General features: G+C 40.9%; 1 protein-coding gene across 6 annotated transcripts in view; it reads right to left on the reverse strand.

Annotated features, from left to right (window-relative positions):
- Positions 1 to 23,628, reverse strand: part of CABLES1 (Cdk5 and Abl enzyme substrate 1) — a 57,633-nt gene that overhangs the window by 20,048 nt on the left and 13,957 nt on the right. For all 6 annotated transcript variants that reach the window (XM_044423811.1, XM_044423810.1, XM_044423813.1 and 3 more), the window contains exons 2-4: positions 8,493 to 8,564; positions 5,722 to 5,814; positions 3,037 to 3,114 (exon numbers count right to left, since the gene is read on the reverse strand). In XM_044423811.1, coding sequence (XP_044279746.1) covers positions 3,037 to 3,114; positions 5,722 to 5,814; positions 8,493 to 8,564 — 243 coding nt within the window. The remainder of the gene's footprint in view (positions 1 to 3,036; positions 3,115 to 5,721; positions 5,815 to 8,492; positions 8,565 to 23,628) is intronic.

Raw genomic sequence — 23,628 nt, forward strand, 5'->3', positions numbered from 1 at the left:
TTGCACAATGATAATGTATCTGCAAGCAGAAGAAGCTTTGCATTAGCAGAATGGCATCAATGGAAACAAGCCCTGTTCACATATACAATATGCAATGCAAAAGGCAAATAATTTCAACAGGGAATGGGACAGATATTTTTCAGGTTTGATATTTATGTAAAGGGAGATTTTTAGACTTTTCTACCCTGCTGTATTTTTAAAGAAATGTAATCTTCTAAAGCTGGTATTTGCTTTGGGAGAAAATGTCACATTGGTGTCAGAAGGGGATCTCCTCCCAATGGAAGCACTAGCTGCAGAAAAGAAAGTTTAGATTTTTCCCTGTATATCTGCTTAGATCCTTATCAGCCCTCTCCCAGCAGATGGTATTTGTATTCGTACAGACCTACATGTGAAATGCAAAAACACATTTAACAGCTTAAGTAATTTGGCCCTTAAATGCTTTGGGAACAAATGGACTACCCTTTTTGCCTACTTGCAAACATTTGGCTGTCAGAACTTCAACTACATTTATGCCATCCACCCATGCATCTTTAGCTTTGTATAACATCCACTTGTCAATCCCATCCTTGGAACTTTTGGTTCTTACCATCCATCCCTGGGGTTCTGGCACTTGGCTCTTAGGCGAAGACTTTGTCCCATATATGGCAGCCAGTCATGTCATACCAACAAGGAATGAGCTCAAATTTCTCTCATCTTACCAAAATTAAACTGAATGCATTTGTTATCAAACATAATATTTGATATCAAATTGACTAATTTTGCCCTAATTTCTTGGGAAAATATAGGAAGTTACTGAGTTCTACTCAGCTGCAAACACCCTTTTCCCAATACAAAATTATGTTTAGTTTTGGAAGATCTCATTTCTATAGTTATCCAGTAATAACAACACATCTGTAAAGAATTTGCTTTATATCATTATTTATATTTTTGTCCAAGTATTTTAATATGAGGAATCTTCCATTTTTGTAAAATACTGCTAGATTTTAAATTGCATTTGCCTAACAGGAAATACCATATTTTTTGCTCTATAAGACCTACTTTTTCCCCCCTCAAAAGTAAGGGGAAATGTCTGTGCGTCTCATAGAGTGAATATGTGTGTGCAGTAAGTCTGTCAGATGTGCAGCCCATGGGGAAGTAATGGGGAATGTGCCTGTGATTATGTGCCCATTTGATTCAGAATATTTTTTTTTCTTGTTTTCCTCCTCTAAAAACTAGGTGCGTCTTATGGTCAGGTGCATCTTATAGAGCGAAAAATACGGTAACTTATTTTGTTGTTAATTTTCTTGTGAATGAAAAAGTTGAAAAATTGACTGAATTAACCATACTGTGAAATTCCTTGTATCTTTAATATTTGAGTTGTAATTTATGTAATGCAGAATTATACCTGCAATGTGAACATCTACATTATCTGACTCTTCTAGTTAAATTAATTTACTGTACATCTGCCAGGCAAGTTCACATTCAAACCGCTTCAGTTTAGCTTAAGGCATGGATCTTGAACTGTAACTGCCTTAATATCCAGTTCCAGTTTTGGAACTTGGTATGCTGGTTAAAAGACAGAAGGATTGTGCTAGATCTCCTGAGCACATATTTCTGTCTAGGCTGGGTACAAGGACCACCACAAACTGTTGGCTCTGCTACTAATGTGCAGTTCTGAGAAGGTAATGCTAAGGAACCATTGCTTGGTACCAATGGCAGGACTAAAGATGTTCACAAGCTGTCCTTATGTCTTGAGCAAGCAACTGCAATAAACATACCACTGGCCTCTTATTAACATCTGTATTATGTATTTACTAATATTGTTACACAATGCCAAGGGCTGGTGAACCTTTAAAACCATATACAGCTTGGGACTGAAAAACCATTAAGGATCATCTTTCTTATTCCTTTTGAACCTGCCTGTGTGCCGACACCTGCCAAGGCTTTTTCCCAAATTTTATTTATTTATTTATTTATTAAAACATTTTTATGCCGCCCCATTCGCCGAAGCCTCGGGGCGGCTTACAACAATATGTCCCAACAAAATGTCCCAACAAAGCGGGCAGAAACTATGCAAAGTCCTTGGTGGTTGTGCCTTTATGCAATGCTCTTGTCTGGAAGACTTACCTAATCCCCTCACTTTTACATCTTAGATTCTAGGTCAATACTTCTTTTAGTTTTCCTGAGCATGTTATAGTTGGCTTATGTTTGTTCTTTGTATCCTTTATTACCTGCTCTTCAAATAAAGACTTCTATATAAGGAACAATTTAGCTGCTCTTGCAGCTCTGACAATGTGCTTGTTACTCTGCAGGTACACCTCTGCATCTATGACCTTGTTTTGCCTAAAACTCCAGAGCAGAAAACAGAGATTTAGGGAGCTAGAAGGTAGTTGAGGGGGCTCAGGAAGTGGCATGACTTCTTGCTGGAGGGGATGGGAGTATACCCATAGAACAATGACACCACCATTCAAAGATCACAATCAGAGTTGGGGAAAACAGTTTATCAGAGACATGTTGGTGGCAGTATACAGACATTGCAACTACTCATAGCATAAATAAGAAGAGAAACCTATTTCACTGTGATAAAATTTCTAGTCACAGTACAAATCTCTTGGTCTAGAGCATGCCAGATACTGATAAGGCAGACTATAAATCTCAAATACTGCAGAGTAACTGCAGTTCCCATTAACTTTGCTAGGAACTGTAGATACTGAACATCTGCCACAGGCAAGCATTTTCTAATTAAGTTTATTCCATTACAGTAATCTCCCACCTTTATTCCTCTTGCAAGCAACTCAAGGTGGCTTTATAAGGTTCTTTTCATTTTATCCTCACAGAGCAATCCTGTGAGGTAGGTTACACTGAGAATCAGTGACTAGCCCTAAGTTAATTGGTGACTTTGATGGCTGAGTGGGACTAGAACCTGGATTGCCCAAGTCCCAGCCAAGCATTCTCACCAGTGCACAACACTGAAGACTGCATGTAACACATAACATATACATTAAAAAGCCTCAGTGGTATGGAAAAAGAAATATTTAGAGAGGGAGAGACACATACCCAACATGGCTGCAGTCCCGATATGGCAGCACTGAAAATATGCTGCAAAAGGATCTTCTGCCACTAATGAGGACTATTCTAGAAAATAAGTAAGATAAAGATATAGAATAGAACATCCAGCAATTAAATTCATTTCAGATTTACAATTCTGCTTGGCATCCCCACCAACCTCCCATATTTATTAATTTAATTCTATACCACCTGATAGTCAAAAAGACACTTGTTTCATTATCTGTTTTTTTTTCCTCTTATTGTTCCTCTGTAGATTAAAGGGTTTTTTAAGTGCTAAAACTAATCCATTCCTGCTACTAAACTACACTACATGTTGCTCTCACTAGTATCCAATAGTTGCTCTCACTAGTATCCAATAGTTGCTCTCACTAGTATCCAATAGTATGGCCAGGCAGTATGAACTTGCCTAGCGCAGGAGCTATTGGGTCTTGAATCATGTGGCCAGGCCTTGGAAAATGGACGGCAGGTATCATACCTACAGTAAGAGAAAAGGGGTGGGGGTAGAGGGCCCTCACACACAGCAGTGCATGTGCGGCAGAAGGAAGTTTGGCCTTGGGCCAATGAATATTCATATTCAGGATGACTTTTGTTCAGACTGAACCAACTCTAGATTCAGACTGACAACAGGAATAATGAGTGAAAAACATAAAATGGAAATCTGATCCTTTCAACTGAAGTCTGAACAGGCAATGTTCAGTCAATGTTATAACATGACTGTTTAGTTTGAGTCTTAAAAGTAATATATTTAAGAATGAGAATGTTATAAGAGGGGGAAAAAACTATCTGGCCTTGGCCATTTCAATTTGTACACTGGCATAAAGCCTCCAAAAAAGAAAATCGGTCATATTTTTGTCTTTGACAGGGCAGCCTAATGGGTCAGGCAGCTGTTTTGCTTCTTTCTTTCTTTTTTTAAACAGAGTCCAATGCCAGAGGTGGTTGAGAAATAAATGGATCCTCTAGGCCACAGTTCATAAATGCTACAATATTTGGAGTCTGCTAGCATATGACAATTCAACCACTCATACATTAACTGAACCTAACATCAAACAGATGGCTTCACTCTATTGCATTTTCACACAAAAATTACACTAACTACTACTGTTCAGAGCAGTAATTAAGTTTACAAAAGCCAGTCTTTTCAGAACATGCAGTCTAATATCCCCAGGAGGCAATGAACTTGGTATGAGATATGCAAGGCTACCAACTGGACATGCAGTTGGAAGTAAGAGCAATATGCTGTGAGGATGATCTCAGTTTGATGTTAAGCTATTAGAAAGGTTTCTTTAAGCAAGCAAGGAATGCATAGGAACTGCACATCAAGAAGCACTTAAAGACTGAACTCTCCACCTTTCAGTTAGGAACATAAATTACTATTGGCACACACTTCCAGCAGCAGAGAACTGGAACAGGAGAAGTGGGGAAAAAGCATAAAGCATCAGAATACAGAAGATACAGATAGCGATCAGCCATTTCTCTTTAATTAAAAGGTCTTGTTATTTGTGATGAAATTGAAAGCCTGGAGATAAAGCAAGCATCTAATTAGCTGCAGTTACTATAAGCAGACTAATATACAAAGGTATTGCAAAGCTTTTTCAGTCACGTTAGTGGCGTGAAAGATCTTTGAGACCATATACTAGGTGCAAAGGGGAAAAAACCTCAGAGAAGGGGCGTAGCTCATGGTCAAACATATGCTTTGAATGCAGGAGGCCCCAGTTCAATCCTCAACATTTCCACTTAAAAAGGATCAGGTAGCAGGTGATGTGCAAGCTTTAACTGACTGAGGCTCTGGAAAGATGCTGTAAGTTAGAGCAGGAAATGCAGGGCTAGATGGAAAAACAGTCTGTCTCTCCTGCTGTAAAGCAGCTTCCTTTGACACAGTGTGCCTTTGAAACAATGCTCCTACCCCCAAAGTGCAAGCTGGACAACATGAATCATGTTGGAAAAAGGACTGGCCAAAAAGGTCTGTCCTTCTGCTGAGGCAGAGCAGCATTTTCAGAATGACAATACAAACATAAATAAATTAGCATTGGCACATTTCATAAACAAACGGTATTCCTTATTTTTCTGCCACTGGAATTCTGTGCTTATTGTGAATGGCTGACAAGACTACAAGAGAGCCAATTATTAAAATGAGCTCTCAATTTTTCAAAGACATTGCAGCACTAAAAGCAAAATGTTACAGGTTGTTTTCACCCACCCACAGACACATCTCCTTCAGACAGGCTGCTAGCACTAGCTATACCTTCACACCTCCCCACTGGATTCTGTGATGAGTGGAACACAACATGAGCATGAACTTGTCATTTCTCTCAGAGCCCTGTCAACCATGTTGTGCTACAGTCCTTATGTTCCTATGGTAATGAACAATCCTAACTTTTACTGTACAGGGTACAGATCCAGTGGCAACCATTCTAGTGGTTTTAATATGCTGCTCAGCTTGCATGCTTCAGGAAGCAGAAGTGACTCTCTGGATATGCCTTGATTTGGCTTCAACAGGATTCTTGTGCAGATCCCATTTCTATGTGAAAAAGTCAATCACTTTGGAAAATGGGTGGCATAGAAATATAATAAATTACTGCTCTGTACTGTAAATTACGGTAATGCCACATTTCCCTCTATACATACTGCAGTGTTCTATGCTATGCTGACAAGGATGCTTTGCCTGTAAAATACCTGCCACTCCTCATATCATTCTGTCGCATGTTCTTGATGAAGTGAACCTTCTTGAAGTTCTTTGGTCTGGGTGAGCCTGACAGAGTCCGGCATCTGAAAAATAATGACATTCAAACAATGAAGTTCTTCACTGGATAGCTGAAATATCTCAACACAAAGGCAGGAAGGAAAGACTAGACAAATTATTCAAGTAACCCTTCTCACCACTCCAATTTAGGAGTCTGCAGCAATAATAAAAACAACTGAAGTCTAGAAGGCAAAGATACTTTAAAAACAACAACAATGAAACAATACATTTAAGAAGAAAAAACAGAACTTCCTGGATTTTGTTACAGCTTTTATTAGGAAATGCAATTAAGAAAGGAAACATCATTTTTCCATTTCCCCTTAAAAGAGTTTTGTATTACTGCAGCTTAAAATATCTGTTATCATTTCTACATGTTCAAAACACTTTGCAATGGTCAACGAAAAGTAACTGGACTAAGCAAGGAAGAATTTTCTAAAAATATTGTTTGTTTCCTCTTTTTCTTCCTTCTCTTCAACTTGTGCCAAGGCAAGAAGTAGATCTAGATCACCAAAGAAGTAGCACAGACTCAGTGCCTGGTTTGCAAATCACAATAACCTAGCGTACAGGCTGAGTATGGGTTGTTGTTAAACTCGGAGTTATTGTTATGTTTGACCACCGCACTATGGATTGCTAATCATGAACAATCCAGAGTTCACAACCCAACAGCAAACCATATAGACTTCATATAGAATCTGTTTAGATACACAGCCTTGAAAATCCAGAAAATCCACACACTAGCCAAGTCAGTTAAACTATCCTAGGATAAGAGGGTGATTCACTTCACATGCCAGACTATTTTCTATATTCACTTTCTAATTTTTGTAGCACAGAGAGCAGATTGCTATATATTTTTCTAAACAAGATGGGTTATAAATTAACATTTACATTGCCTAGGGAAGAATAGGTTGCAGTATTATTATACATACTAAATTACTAAAATCACTTTTAAAAATCAACACACACAGTCTTGACATTTTTACTAAATTAGAAAATGTTACATGGAGCAGCATCCAGTGTGCCACAGTGCTGACATAAATTACTTTGTGCCGGTGCAAGGGACTTCTAGTACAAAGGCAATAGGGTAAGGTCTTGCTACAGGTTTTTTAGGGAATCCCATTGTGTAGCAAACACTATCAATGTTGTGCTTAGAGGCCCGTGACACCAGAGCAGTGTAATTTATTGCAATACTAAAATTGCATCGGTTATTTCCCATGATATCTTGCTTATTTAGTTATAAGCCTTTAGTTATTTATAGGAAACAAATACTCAGAATCAAGAACTAGGAAAATTACAGAACTCAGGTAGTGCAAAAAAGACAGAAGTCAACAAGATCAGCTAGGCAAAGTGCTCTTTCTAGCAATGTAAAGATTTCCTGGAGCCAGAGGATAGGCTCCAGGGTCAGCAATTACTGATCAGACCATGGCCTGCAGTATCCAGTCTGATGATAATAATGTGATAATCTTGTGCCATATTTATTATACTTGGCCTCAGTAAGGACATTTTCACATGGTTCTTAAATGGCATAGAAAAGCAATGTAATGTGTTTGATGGAGGCTATTGAATCAGTTTTAAAGAGATTCCAAATATAGGTTTGTGTATAGTTAAAAACAAATTTACAATACATTTATTTAAAAATAAAAGTACATTTTAAAAACTGTTAAAAAGTCCACAGCTGATTTCTTGTTTTTATGCAGCTATGTCCCCAGATTCAATTATTCCTCTGCTGAAAATGTTCTTGGTGAAGAGAAGAGAAAAATCAGATATACACAGCTGCATGTAACACGTGGATAGCAATCTTCTATGACAGGAATAGGATGAAGGTAGATCTCCAAATGTTTTAAAACTCAACTCCCATTAGCCCCTATCTACTTAGCCAAGGGACAGGAATGCTAGGAGGCATGCATTAGGCCAGAGAGATGGACCATGGAACCGCACAGAACTGCACGGGAGCTGTATCACCTTCGTGGAGATCTTAAATCTGTCTGCTGCCTTACAACACTCTCCTCCTTTAACACCTTCCTATTCCTATTAGCTGCCACACTAGGTTCCAATTAAAAGAAACCCCACTGTGAACAGAACTCTACTGGAAATTTAGCCTCCAGTAAACAATTTGAAATAGTAAACATTATTTATTTATTTTGGCAATTATAGCTACATAGGAATTATTTATGAAGGCTGTTCATAATGTTCTCATGAATCCCAAGTTATAGTCCGTATAAAAACAACACAGTCTTGTTAATAGAAAGGTTGCTGTAAATCCTGTCATGTATTTCTCCCTACCCCTCAGGAGATGGGAAAGACCACGCAAATTTCTGTTCAATTTGACAAGCTACACATTTAAATAAATAAATAAGCAAGCAAGCAAGCAAGCTGCAAATTCGTGGACTGTGGCAGGAAATAAGCAGCAAGATGACTCTGAAGGAATCAGGGAGAAACATGGCAAAAGATCCACCATTTTTCAAATTTTGGTGTTTTGCTGAGGCCAGAGCAGTTTTTCAACCCAAGGTGGTTCTTTAAAATTTCCCTTCCCTGTGAAAGCAGTACAGAAATTAACTGTTCCTGCTCCAGGCTGGAGTAGTTAAGGTCTGACCCGCTTGGTAGAAGAAAAGAAAAACATAGAGGCTAGACTAGATTAGATTCTCAGGGATATAAATACATTGTTGATACTGTGTAGAAAAACTATACAGATACTAGGTATTGTTACCTCCGTAAGGGTGCATTTTCCTCAATGTCTTCCAAAGTCTCCAATGAAGACCGCTGGGAAATCAACCGACGTCTATGGAGGGAAAAAAAACAAAGCACAAAACAATTCAGTATTGAAACATTACACAAACATCCCTACACCAAAAACAAAAAGAACTTGTTTTTTCATGACAGAGCTGAACTAAACTTTTTAATTTAAACAAAACAACAAAAAGGGGTTGTCTCCAATATGCCATTATCTGGCATGATATCGTCTCCAGTATCATGCCAGAAAATGGGAGCTAGTAGACCTGGATTTCCCTCCTTCAACCAACCAATCCTCCTGAAAATGTTGCACAGAAGTTTTGGGGGACCCTTCAGAATGGGATGAGCTGTGGTACAGGGGATAGAGCGGAATTTCCAATTATCATGTGAAGATGTCTTTCCTGAGCAGGAACTTTGTCCACTGATATCACTGGATATAATTCCGAATAAAATGTGTCTGCTTGGATGTTCCACACTGCTCTGTACCATATTAGTTACCTAATAGGCAGTAACTATGTCCTTCTAAATGATATTAGGCAAGTATTATTTCAGGCAGAGGAGGAGACAGGAGCAACAATGGTACAGGTGGCTGCAGCCTGGGCCCAAGTTTGACCTCTGCATCTCATTTTGATCTATCTTTAAAAGTAAATGGTTGCTGTCCAGCCTACAACTTGGCAGCCATTCTCATCAGAGCATCTGTTTATGCACATCAGTTCTAAGAAACACACCATATTCCATTTCCAATAGTACTTGAATACAATCAAGCAGTAACATAGTCATACAAAATCTAAATGAACATGTAATGAATCATATTTCCTCCTTTCCAGTTCTCAGCTGTTCAAACATTTCATGCTGCTACAGAAGGACCGCCTATGCAACAAATAAATGTTCTCCTTTGCAACTCTGGAAACTCTGTAGTATAGCAACTCGGAACACCCTGCCACAAGGTACAATGCTCTGCAACATGGTCATTAGTCATCATTGACAAGTCAGTCATCTCCTCTCTTCTTATATTTCTTTGGCTTACTATTCTGATGCAAGAGCAACAGCAAAAGGTGAAAAGAAAATGAGGCTGAGGACACACACAGCTGCATCATAGAGTAGACTGTAAGAAATGAATGCGGAAGGTGTCATGCTGAGGGTGAAAGACTATGAAAGAGGGAAAATGTCATTCTGACCAAGAACTTAGCCTGCTGGTTCTAATTCTCATGGGGTGATATTCACTTATCAAAAGTGTTCAGATGAACTCTGAAAGCTATGAAAGAAACTAAAATGGAGTCATTAATCCAAGCAAAATGACAAGCCAAACTGTCTGTATTATTGCAGACTAAACAGACAAGTAAATATGTGCACTTGTGCAGGACTGGAAAAAGCTCACAAAAAATGAACACATTTGTGTACTTCCAAAGCACAGAATGGAAAGAAAGATGGTGGAAGTAACTGCTCTGTAAAGAGGTCATGATGTGAGGCTGGGGGTAGCCAATAAACTCCCACTTGCCAATTGCATCTTCTCACATCAGTTCTTCAATCAATACTTGTCAGTTCCACCTCCTCACCACTTCAGTATTTCTCTTGACCTTAACTCCAAAAGTGGCATCTGAAAGGACAGAGTATTTGGATGTGCTTACTGCTGCAAATGGGTGTAACTGAGAATGGGTGTAACTGCTGCAAAAATAGGGTCGTCTTTATTTTATTTTCTGTCCTTTGCAGGAGAGTGAACTGAGAAAATTGGTTGAAGTAATGTGAGGGGATGAAATTGACAAGTGTCATTTCAAGAGGTACATCGGGGATACTGACCTGCTGAAGAAAGTAAATACTGCACTTGTGAAGAACATGCTAAAAAATAAACAAAGCTGTATACTTGTGAAACACTAATAGTAAAAACAAAGTTGTGCATGGAAAAATTGCACTGACAATTGCAAGAAGCAGAAAAGGATTCTCTCTGTAGCAACCAGGAAACTAGAGGTGCTGTGCTGCAAAAGGATCACAGGGTATTTTCAAGGACTGGCCAGAAGGACTAAGGGAGAAATAAACCATGGGAAGCCATGGGAAGTTCAACTGTCTGTTGGGACTAACAATAGGTTAACAACAGATCCAGTGTTCCACAGATCCAACCAATGAATCCACTGTGGCTTACTTTCAGGGTGGCTTATCATGGCATGTGAACTGGTCCAATGACTATTCACATTTCAATTTTATTTACCTTGTTTCTTAGGTTAAGGTGCTAATGTGAAGACATTGATACAATATCAAAAGTATTTGGTTGAAAGTAAAATACTGATTATATCCATTTTGAATACAACTTCGAAACAGAAAGCAAGCTTCTTTACAGGACTAACTGAACTTTTTGCCTGAGGTGTGTCAGACCTACACTCTAACAAAATTCTAATTCTAATTATATAATATGGAACTGCTTTTCTTTAAAAAAGAATCAAACTGTTCTTTACACATACTGCCTGCACTAGGCCCTCCAAAGCAGAGAATTAGGTCAAAACAGTAGTTTATTTCACATTATTCAGAAGATTCTCAGGACATGATCATGGTAATGGAACAGTCAGGGAGTAAATAACTGGTTTGCTGAACACACTGTGACACTGCTGTAATTCTACTTACTGATAGAATCAAAAGATTTCAGGCTGGCAAATAAAAATAAGCAACTACACATGGCTAGAGGGTTAAGATCAAAGTATGACATCATGTACATTTATTACATATTCCACAAAGAATCACTGCTTGCCAGTTACAACTTTCATCTCAATCCTTTCCAAATGCAAATTCATCTCTGAAAAAAACATAAACAACCTCAGTTAGGATCTAAAATATTTAGCTCTATATAGTAAAGGGGTGTGGAAGTGAACCTGTAGCTGAATCACAAAACAAAAAGAAGTTCCTACCATTACATGCTTCACATATCTACTGCTAAAAAAGGACATCTGTTGAGCTAACAAAGTTAAACCTAGCATCCATGATTTACCTGAGTTCTACAAATATGCAAAATTTCACACCAATCCCATTCAGATTGCCATAGCTAAAGCAAGTTAAAAGTGCTGAAAATTGACATTTGTAATTTTTACTTCTAGCTATGGCTCAGCATAGCACAGATTTCTTTCAAATTCTGGAGAAATCTACCAAAGTATTCTTTCAGGCTTGAGGAGGTGTGCTTTTAATTGATTTGATGAATTTCTAAGCAACAGTTCAAAAATGGTAATTTTTTTTGACCCATGAAAGTATATAGCAGCAACTGATGGCAAAATTACCATATTTTTCACTCTATAAGACGCACCTGACCATAAGACGCACCTAGTTTTTAGAGGAGGGATCCATGGAAAGCTTCCTGATAATCACAGGCACATTCCCCATCAGTTCCCCATGGGCTTCATTAAAAGACGGGTTGCCATTTGAAAACACACACCGACCTGTGATTCACAACTCTCACCTGCGCTGGAGGAGGGGGGCGGAGCAGGGCGCGCCGAGTGCATGCCAGCCAGGTGTGGTGCAGCCAGGCCGGCAGCGTGCCGGTGGTGGTCTTCGGGGCGGCGCGACAGCAGGTCTTCCTGGGCGGTGGGGCTGAGCAGTCCATCTCTCTGTGCGGCTGGCGGGTTAAAGCCCGCAGCTCCTCCTCCTCCGCACCGCTCCCCCTGAGTGGCACAGCTCTCACCTGCGCCGGAGGGTGGGGCGAAGCAGCACGTGCCAAGCACGTGCCAGCCACATGGTGCCACGTGGTGCAGGCGGGCCGGCAGCGTCCCGGGCGTCAGGCACACACACATTCACTCTATAAGACACACAGACATTTCCCCTTACTTTTGAGGGGGGAAAAGTGCGTCTTATAGAGCGAAAAATACAGTATGTTAAGCATGCTCAGTTTTACTTTAAAGCTAGAATATTGACTGTATTCCAATTTTTTTTAAATTTCACAGTTCCTGTCAACAATCTGACAGTGACAGAGTGGGGAGCAGGAAACTGCCAACAATGTAAAAGTGGGTAATTTTGAAGTCTGAAGGAATCACTGTTACTGATTGACTCATCGCTGATAAAGGGAGGAAGGAAAAGGAAAAAGCTGTGCTGGAATCCTGTGCAGGCTTACCTAGAAGTAAGCATATGGTGAGGTAGCCATTCATTGTTTTAACCAGGGCTATTTTTGTCATAGAACGCACCTTTTTTTCAATGGCAAACATCATTAACATAATGCCTGCAGGCTGCTATTGTGTCTGCTATCTGCTATTGAGAGATAGCTGCTTGAGATTGGTGTGTGTGCTTACTGCCAGCGGGAGGTGAGTTCCGGCACTTTTTTTTTTTATTTATTACAAAAAAAGTACTGGTTTTAACTGTTATGCATGTATTCAGTTACTGACTTGCAATTTGTTTTTCCATTTATATTTGTGTTCTTTGTTTTTTTTTCTCTCTCTGTAACAATAATTTCTCTTTCTAAAACCAGGAGAACACAATGATAAAAAATCTCCAGTGTCCCAAATTGTGCAGACTGACAGACATGGGTCATCTAAGAGGAAGATTTCTCTTGCAATACAGGAAGATTCTTGTGCTTCACAGTACACTACAGAACCAGGACATGGGGAACTTTACTGGTCGCAGACACTCTATTCCCCTCATTTACATTTGGGCCTGAAAGACTTAAAAAGTTGGGGGTGCATGAACTGTAACTATGATATTGTATAGCACCATTACGGCATGTTAGTTTCAGATTTCTTGGTTTCATGGCATTTGAGCCCGCATGAGATAGCCTGGAATCTTTCCTTGAACATTGAGTATATATTGAATTTGAATTAGGTACACAGCATTTAAATCACACAAACAGATTATTTGAAGTGGCATTTATTTTTATTTAGTTGTAAAGTAATAGCCTTACATTTCAAGTTTTAATATATGTTAAAATTCCACCTACTGCTGATGCCATTGGGATGGAAGATTTTGTGCTAAAGAAACTGAGAACCAAAATAGTGAAAACAATGATGATTTTGTGGGAAGGCAGAGATAAGATACAATTTAGCCTTGATAAAGTAAAACTTCAGAAGAAATGGAGTAGCCTTCATAGTCAATAAAAGGGTAGGAAAAGCAGTACTGGGATACAATCTCCAAAATGACAGAATGCTCTCAGTGGGAATCCAAGGAAAACCATTCAACATCACAACAGTCCAACTCTATGCCCCAACCACTGGTGCTGAAGAGGCTGAAGTTGACCAGTTCTATGAAGGCCTACAGCACCTTCTAGAATTAACTCCAAAAAATGTTGTCCTTATCCTCATGGGGGATTGGAATGCTAAAGTAGGAAGCCAAAAGATAACCAGAATAACAGGCAAGTTTGGCCTTGGAGTACAAAATGAAGCAGGGCACAGGCTGGTAGAATTTTGTCAAGAGAATACGAAGGTCATAGCAAACACTCTTTTCCAACAACCCAAGAGACGACTCTACACATGGACATCACCAGACGGTCAACACAGCAATCAGATTGACTATGTGCTCTGCAGCCAAAGATGGAGAAGCTCTATACAGTTAGTAAAAACTAGACCAGGAGCTGACTGTGGCTCAGATCATGAGCTTCTGGTTGCAAAATTTAGGCTTAAGTTGAAGAAAGTAGGGAAAAGCACTAGGTCACTTAGGTATGACCTAAATCATATCCCTGATGAATATACAGTAGAGGTGACAAATAGATTTAAGGAATTGGATCTGATAGACAGAGTGCCTGAAGAACTATGGACGGAGGTTTGCAACATTGTACAAGAGGCAGCAGCTAAAACCATCCCAAAGAAAAAGAAATGCAAGAAAGCAAGATGGCTGTCTGAGGAAGCTTTACAAATAGCTGAGGAAAGAAGGGAAGCGAAAGGCAAGGGTGAAAGAGAAAGATACAAACAATTGAATGCAGAATTCCAGAGAATAGCTAGAAGAGATGAGAATGCCTTCTTCAATGAACAGTGCAAAGAAATAGAAGAAAACAATAGAATAGGGAGGACCAGAGATCTCTTCAAGAAAATTGGAGATATGAAGGGAACGATGCAAAGATGGGCAAGATAAAGGACCAAAATGGCAGGGACCTAACAGAGGCAGAAGAGATTAAGAAGAGGTGGCACGATTACACAGAAGAACTATACAAGAAAGAGCTTAACGTCCCTGATAACCATGATGGGGTGGTCACTGACCTCGAGCCAGACATCCTGGAATGTGAAGTCAAATGGGCCTTACGAAGTCTGAGCAACAACAAAGCTAGTGGAGGTGACAGTATTCTAGCTGAGCTATTCAAAATCTTAAAAGACGATGCAGTAAAAGTGCTACACCCAATATGCCAGCAAATTTGGAAAACTCAACAGTGGCCACAGGATTGGAAAAGGTCAGTTTATATTCCCATCCCAAAGAAGGGCAATGCCAAAGATTGTTCAAACTACCGCACCATTGCACTCATTTCACATGCTAGCAAAGTGATGCTCAAAATTCTACAAGCTAGGCTCCAGCAGTATGTGGACCGAGAACTATCAGAGGTACAGGCAGGATTTCCAAGAGGGAGAGGAACTAGAGATCAAATTGCCAACATACACTGGATCATGGAGAAAGGTAGGGAGTTCCAGAAAAACATCTGCTTCATTGACTATGTTAAAGCCTTTGATTGTGTGGATCACAACAAACTGTGGCAAGTTCTTAAAGAGATGGGAATACCAGACCATCTTATTTGTCTCTTGAGAAACCTATATGTGCGTCAAGAAGCAACAGTGAGAACTGGACACGGAACCACTGATTGGTTCAAAATTGAGAAAGGAGTTCGGCAAGGCTGTATACTATCTCCCTGTCTATTTAACTTATATGCAGAGCACATCATGAGAAAGGCGGGGCTAGATGAATCACCAGTTGGAATTAAGATTGCTGGGAGAAATATCAACAACCTCAAATATGCAGATGATACCACTCTCATGGCAGAAAGTGAAGAGGAACTAAAGAGCCTCTTGATGTGGGTGAAGGAGGAGAGCATAAAAGTTCGCTTGAAACTCAACATTAAGAAAACTAAGATCATGGCATCCAGTCCTCTCACTTCCTGGCAAATAGATGGGGAAGAAATGGAGGTAGTGACAGATTTTATTTTCCTGGGCTCCAAGATCACCGCAGATGGGGACTGCAGCCAAGAAATTAAAAGACGCTTGCTCCTGGGGAGGAAAGCTATGGCAAATCTAGACAGCATACTAAAAAGCAGAGACATCACCCTGCCAACAAAAGTGCGTATAGTCAAGGCTATGGTTTTCCCAGTTGCAATGTATGGCTGTGAAAGCTGGACCATAAGGAAGACTGAGAAACAAAGGATTGAGGCCTTTGAATTGTGGTGCTGGTAGAGACTCCTGCAAGTCCCTTGGACCGCAAGGCGATCAAACCGGTCAGTGCTAGAGGAGATCAACCCTGACTGCTCTTTAGAAGGCCAGATCCTGAAGATGAAACTCAAATACTTTGGCCACCTAATGAGAAGGAAGGACTCCCTGGAGAAGAGTCTAATGCTGGGAACAATAGATGGCAAAAGAAGAGGGGATGGCAGAGGATGAGGTGGCTAGATGGAGTCACTGAAGCAGTTTGTGTGAGCTTGGGTGGACTCCGGGAGATGGTGGAGGACAGGAAGGCCTGGAGGAATGTTGTCCATGGGGTTGCGATGGGTCGGACCCAACTTCACGACTAACAACAAAGTAAACCTAGGTTTAAAACAAAACAAAACCAGCTTCTGATATACCAGAAGCTTTGAACAAAATCAAAATATATGGTCTCATTTTATGACTAAAGTAACTACATATTAACTTATCATGCAGCTCAATCTAGTTTGATCTCAAAAAGTTTGGTCTTTAGGCAAGCATCCTTTTGATATAACTTCCTAATGAGGAATAATAATATGTTATTCTCTTTATACAGGAATTTCCTATCTGGAATGTTTACTGTTTTTCCAGCTAAATGCAGACATATCTTCCTCCAAAGGATATTATGGATGATATTGAACTTGTTTTATGCTTTGGTGTTCCAACAAATTCTTCAGTGGCCTAGCACAAAATGATATGTGATAATAGAAAAGAGACTTCCAAAATATTATCACAAATCCTGATAGGGTGCCAAAGAGAATGGAAGGTGCATTCCATTCTGGGTATGTGTGTGAATGGATTGTGGATGTGGCTTGCCTCCACCTCGCCAACTTCTGTATCTGGCATCTGGACCCCAGAAGGCTATAAGGCTATCCATAAGGGAGTCTGATTCTAGGACTAAAGGATGTTCCCCAGTAATTAAACTGATCTTGTGACAATGCTTGTATTCTATATGCACTACTTTCACCATACTGTTTTTTTTTTTTTAAACATGCTGTATGAACCTCACCCACTGATATGACTGTGGAAGGACAGCTGCTAAAAAATCGAAAAAACAAAACAGCCTGGCATTGTTCCATTATATTTATAATCTACTATTTGTAGTGTTATTTTTCTCAGACATTGTCCTTTAGACCTAGGATATCTTTAGGAAAAAAATAAAACAACTCCAGCGGGATCATGCACAACGTTAAGGAAAATGGTCAAATGCTTAGTTCAGTACAGAATATTATGGACACAAAGAAACTAAGGCTGCAGTTCTATGAACACTAACCTGAGAGTAAGCCCCACTGTACTTAATGGGACTTGGGTCTGAATGTCTATGCACTGGAATGGACTATAAGTATGTATGTATTTATGTATGTATTTATTTAGGAAGCCTCTATGCCGCCCCATTCGCCGAAGCCTCGGGGCAGCTCACAACAATAAATAAATAATAACAATATAAAAACAATATAATTTGAGACGACCTGGCCAAAGATGTAAAATAAATAAATATTAGCAATTAAAATGACATTCAAATAAAAAGGTCTTTGCCTGGCGCCGAAAAACAAATAACGACAGCGCCAGGCGGTCCTCTCTGGGAAACGCATTCCATAGATTGGGCGCCACCACAGAGAAAGCCCTCCTCCAAGTACTCACCCTCCTAATATCCTTCACGGAGGGTTCCTGGAGAAGGGCCTCTCCCGCTGATCTCAAGGAGCTGGCGGGCATGTATGGACATAAGCGCTCCTTCAGGTAACCAGGACCCAAGCCATTAAGGGCTTTACAGGTCATAACCAACACCTTGAATTGGGCCCGGACTTCAGTGGGGAGCCAGTGAAGCTGACGGAGAACTGGAGTCATGTGAACATAATGCCCAGTCCCCGTTAGCAGCCTGGCAGCTCTATTTTGAACCAATTGAAGTATCTGGACCATCTTCAAGGGCAGCCCCACATAGAGCGCGTTACAGAAGTCAAGTCAGGAAGTCACCAATGCGTGTGTCACTGTCGCCAGGCAGTCTTTCTCCAGGTAGGGGTGCAGCTGATGGATCAGCCGCAGCTGAAAGAAAGCGCTCCTCGCCACCACTGTCACCTGAGCTTCCAGTGAAAGCTCTGGGTCGAGGAGCACTCCCAAGCTGCGAACCTTGTCCCCAAGAGGGAGTGCAACCCCATATAGGACTAAGTTCAGGTCCTCTTCCCCGAAGCCCGATCTGCCAACCAACAGGACCTCCGTCTTGTCTGGATTGAGCTTCAGTTTATTGGCCCTCATCCAGCCCACTACCTCGGCCAGGCACCGGTTCAGTACAGCCACTGCCTCACCTGGATTGGTTGAGAACGAGAGGCAGAGCTGGGTATCATCAGCGTACTGATGATTTCACAGCCCACACCTCCTGATGACCTCTCCCAGCAGTTTCATGTAGATGTTAAATAGCAAAGGGGACAAAATGGATCCCTGTGGTACTCCATGGTATAGCTGCCATGGCGCAGAGCCATAGTCCCCCAGCACCACCTTCTGGAATCGGCCATTGAGATAGGAGCGGAACCACTGCAAAGCAGTGCCTCCAACCCCCAATCACGCTAGCCTATCCAGAAGGATACCATGGTCGATGGTATCGAAAGCCGCTGAGAGGTCCAGGAGGACCAACAGGGACACACTCCCCCTGTCTTTCTCCCTGCACAGGTCATCGTAAGCTAAAGAAAGCTAGCAAAGCCCCATGAATAATTTAAGTCCCTTAGTGAAACCTCTCACATCAATTAGGAATAGCACACATACACAATTCTCAGTGCTATACCTTCTGTTCTGAGAAGTGCCTTATATTGGTGATGAGTTCAGACAAACTGGAAAGAATCCACCACAGATCCACAGAGAATGCATGAACAGCTTCCTTTATTTATAATAAACCCCTGCATTTGTGACATCCAACACTGGTGGGTGTAAGGATGTGCCAGCAAGTCTTTGAAGATGCTCTATGTAAATATATAGAGTATTTATTTCAACTATATGGCGAAGTACCCTGAATACATGGGGGAAGACCCCAGAGCTTACCACAAAGTGAGAGCTCACGTGAACAAAGTTAATGTTGCTTGCATGATATAGGCCCATTTGTTACACCAAAGAATTTTACTAAATATATGCAAAAGCGAGTCTCTCGAAAAGTTAAGGAAGAAAAGAAAATCTAATATCCTTGCCACCTGCAACAGCCATGCTGGCTGAGAATTTTGGGAGTTACAGTCCTACATATCTGAAGGGCATCAGCTTGGGGAGGGTTCTGTGTATACTGGTGCCAGGGCAAAAAAGCAGTTTCCATCACTGATGACAAGGGGACACTTTGTCCATTCATTCAAATCTGTCTTCTGCTACCATTCCCAGACTTCCAAGAAAATTACATTCCACACAGGTGATTTGAGGCATGGATGGAGATGTGGAAACACAGCAGCAAGAGATATTTGTGTAACTGGGCTACATCTATCCTAATTGCTATGGGAGGATGCCATGCTAGCCATTGTAATCCAAGGCTGTTCTACAATGACATATGAAAAATCAGCACAAGATTCAACTGCAAAGGAAAGAGCAACATTTTTCTATAGCTGTAAAATGATTAATTTTACATGCAAAATAGTTACCTTTTTAACCACACACAGGTATTTACATTATCTGACCTCCTAAACTTAAACTGCAGAAACAGAAGGTGGGAGCATTTGTTCAATGTCCAGATTAACTACACAAAGAGATCAAAAAGTTCATTAAAATGTTTCACAAAACAACACCTCAAAGGCTCTTTCATCACATACAAATGGCAGCTTTGTGGAAAAGAAAAAAGATCAACTGAAAAACAGTAGTACTATTTATTAGCCTTGTGACTATTAAATACAGCTTCATTTTAACCATTCAATCCGGCAGAAGTCACCAACACCAAAGTGCTGTACACAAGATGGAGCTTTTTTCTCATCACTATCAACATTGTTTTGTAATTCTCACAAACAGTTAAAAAAACCCAAAAAACTACCAGTATGCCATAAATTATATTGATTCTTTCCACTTAATGATAAAAGAAATTACATTTTTATGTCCTTCCCTTTGATGGAACATGGACCACCAAATGGTGTGATCACCCATGATGTTTGGTCACAGGTACATGCCTCCACTGGAACCCTAATTATAACACTAACTCTTTTAGTGCTGAATCAAGTAACTCACACCAGAAGTTACTAATGATACTGACCATAATGATGCATATCTGGTATATTAGATATTCAAACCCCCAGAGTTTTAGCAGTTAAAACTCTCTATAGTTTTTACTTTTTGGAACAAGTGATTACACATATTTTATTGCAAAAAAATATATGGAAATCAACCTATAATTCCAATGGCATTGGAATTCAGCAGCTCCCACTTGTGTTTTATTAGCTACTGAAAACACTGGAGCATCCCAGCTTGTTATACAAGGCCAAGTATATGGATATGCTGCATTGTTTGGGACATTCAACAATTTCTCACAGTCACAACACTAGCCTTGCCAACATGATCCAAGAAACGTTGAAGAGTGGTCAGACACCTTACCTAAGAAAGCATCAGGAAATGTCAACAAGAGAAAAATGATTTCAAGTCAGTCATGTGCCTCTAATTACACTACATTACTGGAAACAAGCTGCAACATGAAGGTGGAAGTTGAAGGCTTCAATGGGAAAAGCATGAAAGATATGAACATTGTTTTCTGTTTTGCTCTGGCTTTGATCACCTGTCATGCACATGCCAAATGAATCCTGGTATACAATGAACAAGATCTTAGATTCACAAAATTATAAATTAAGCTACTTAGTCCTAAAGCAGTGTGATAGGATGTGAATCACATGAACAAAAGCTCAGCCTCTCCCCTTTTCATTTCAGTTTGTCCTTCCTTGTTCTAATATTAATTCACTAATCTTCCTTCTCTATGAGGGATGTTCAAACCCAGGCCAATGTACCAAAACTGATCCACTTGGGGGACTAAATTCAATCCTCTAGATTTCTACACATGTCCACATCCCCTCCTCAACAGCCTTTCACCTAAGTACCAATCATTTGCTGGTTTTCAGTCTTTTCTGTGGTATTCCTTCTCCACTCACTTCTAGTCTACAAGGTAGAAAGGTATCTTTTAAGACATAGTTATAGATACGAAAAGCTTTAAGCTAAAATGTACTTTTTTTTTGCATCTGGCTCCCCTGTGGCCACCTCAGCCAACTAACCACTGGAATGTCCTTGCTCCCACTTATCTGAAACTGAGTTGAGACTGAAGGTCTGTCACAGTGTGTGTGTGTGTGTGTGTGTGTGTGTGTGTGTGTGTGTGTGTGTGTGTGTCTCAGGGACCCAGTTGTGCTTTTTTTAAAATGTTGCTTTTAAACAGTGTTGTAAATAGTCACTGCCCAATTGCCCAAGCTGAGGAAGGATCACCAGGCAAGAAGGCTAATCTTTTTTTTTCTTTTAACCCTTGTTACAGATGTGGGGGACTTCCATATTTTTTATTTTGCCTAGTAACTTCTGAAGACTTATTTTTAAGGTTATTTCAAATAATCTGTGCAGTCACAGCTGTGATGCTACATGCATCATTAATTCAAATACAGTTTGATGTGAAAAGCATCTTGAGATACCTACAACATGAAGTAACCACAGTTTGCACAGGATCAATGTCCTGCTTACAGCTGTGCTGGCACAAAGCTTCAGGGATCCTGTCAGGATCCGTATATAGCCCAAGCACAAATACTGGGAAATTCAGAGAACAGCTGGAAGCTGGTACTCAATGCCTGGGCTCCAGAAACCTATCCAGAGGACAGCAGCAAGCTATCTGAGAAGTTGTCTGCTCATGAGCACAAAAGAACTTTGCTCAAGTGCATTAGGAGTCCTTATTCCTCTACATTTCACAGCCGACCGAAACTTGGCCGTTCCATTTCCTGCTGCACCTACTTAGTTCAATAATGTTTTTGCCTGCTTACTGATACACACCTGAGAACTCTGACTAGCTGCTTAACACAAGATAATGGCTGTTGTACACACACAATGATAAGCCATGCTAGAAACCATGCAGGCATGGCTTGTTATGTGTGAATTCATCATCCATGTGGCATGTTTGGTTTACACAAATCCCCACAGAGAATCAGTGGTTTGTTGTAAGGTTTCCATGCTTCAACACTGGTTGTCGCTATGTGTGAATCCAGCTACAATGTCTTCCTGTGGTTTCTGCCATCAAGTTTAGCAGCAAGAACAGCTGCCATGGCAGCAGACACGCCAGCCAGTTCAGGCTAGCAACTCTTGAGTTGCCAGCAGCAGTGCTCAGATTGGCTGTTCCCCTGCTGGCAAAAGGCTCTCCAAAACACAGCTGTGCAATGTACAGCTACCTCACTGCTTTGCCACCATGATGCCCAACTGCCTTGCTGCTCCACTAATAAGCAGCACTCCTTGTTACTCCAGTGCAGTGATACCCAACAGCTGGTGAGATCTCATCACTGTGGTGGGCCATTGCAGCGGCAGAGCAGTGGGGCATCACAGCAGTAGGGGAACTAAGAGGCTGCACAGTGGAGCAGCTGTAGGACAATCAGTCTTCACACCTTGAGGAATCACTTTCCCAAGGATGCCTGTGTGAGAAGATATGCACCTTCAGGATATGCCCCTCCATCCCTGGTACCAGTGTCTGTGCAGCTGCCCTCCATGTGCTGGACTGACAGGGGAGGCAGCCCCAACAGCAGGTGCAAGTCCTGCACAGACATGGGGGGAGTGTTGGGGACATGTCCAGTGGCGGAAAGCGGTATTTTATTTATTTATTTATTTATTTATTTATTTATTTAAAACATTTGTATGCCACCCAATTGTGCAACATTCACAAGATAAAAACTCACATTCACAAGATAAAAACACAGTAAAAACCAATTAAAGAGGTTAAAGATAAAGGCTTCCCCTTGACATTAAAGTCCAGTCATGTTTGACTCTAGGGGGCGATGCTCATCTCCATTTCCTAGCCAAGGGAGACAGCGTTTGTCCGCAGACAGTCTCCGTGGTCATGTGGCTGGCATGACTAAACACCGAGGTGCACGGAATGCTGTTACCTTCACACCAAAGTGGTACCTTTTTATCTACTTGCATTTTCAAGCTTTCAAACTGCAAGGTTGGCAGGAGCTGGGATGGAGCAATGGGAACTCACCCCGTTGTGCAGATTCGAACCAGCGACCTTTCGATCAACCAGCCCAGCAGCACAGCAGTTTAAACCACTGTGCCACCTGCATCTCCCCAAAAACCAATTACATCATATTAAAATAGAATATCAAGAAAATACAGGCAGAAATACAAAACAAAGGTCAAATGGCATTAATTATTTAACTGTTTTTATGTTTTTTGTGCATGCGCATACAAGTGTGTGCTTCTGCATTGGCAGGGAGTGTTGTGGCAGGACCGGGTGCTGTTCTATTGCTCCTGCACAGCAACTGTCCCACTCTAATGAGCAGCTGGCAGCTCTGAGCAGCAGCAGGAAAAAAGGGGCAGCTGGCTGAGAATACACCTGGGGGGGGGGAATGGGGGAAAGGCAGGCAGGGCAGGCAGAAGCAGTGCACCCTGGGATTGATTCCTAGCCGTGGGAGCTGATGGGGGATGGAGACATGTGGAAATTAATCATGAGTACATACCATGTGAAGGTGTGAACAAGGACAGGGCAGAAGGTGAGATACCATGCCACATGTTAAGCACATCACATTGTTTAGCATCATGTATGAGCATACCTAATGTGTCTCAGTTTGTCCTTCATATGGTATGGATTGCTGGCCATTGTGGATT

This window comes from Varanus komodoensis, unplaced genomic scaffold (genome assembly GCF_004798865.1).
Source record: "Varanus komodoensis strain SLA01 unplaced genomic scaffold, ASM479886v1 scaffold14_1, whole genome shotgun sequence".
Lineage (NCBI taxonomy): Eukaryota > Metazoa > Chordata > Lepidosauria > Squamata > Varanidae > Varanus > Varanus komodoensis.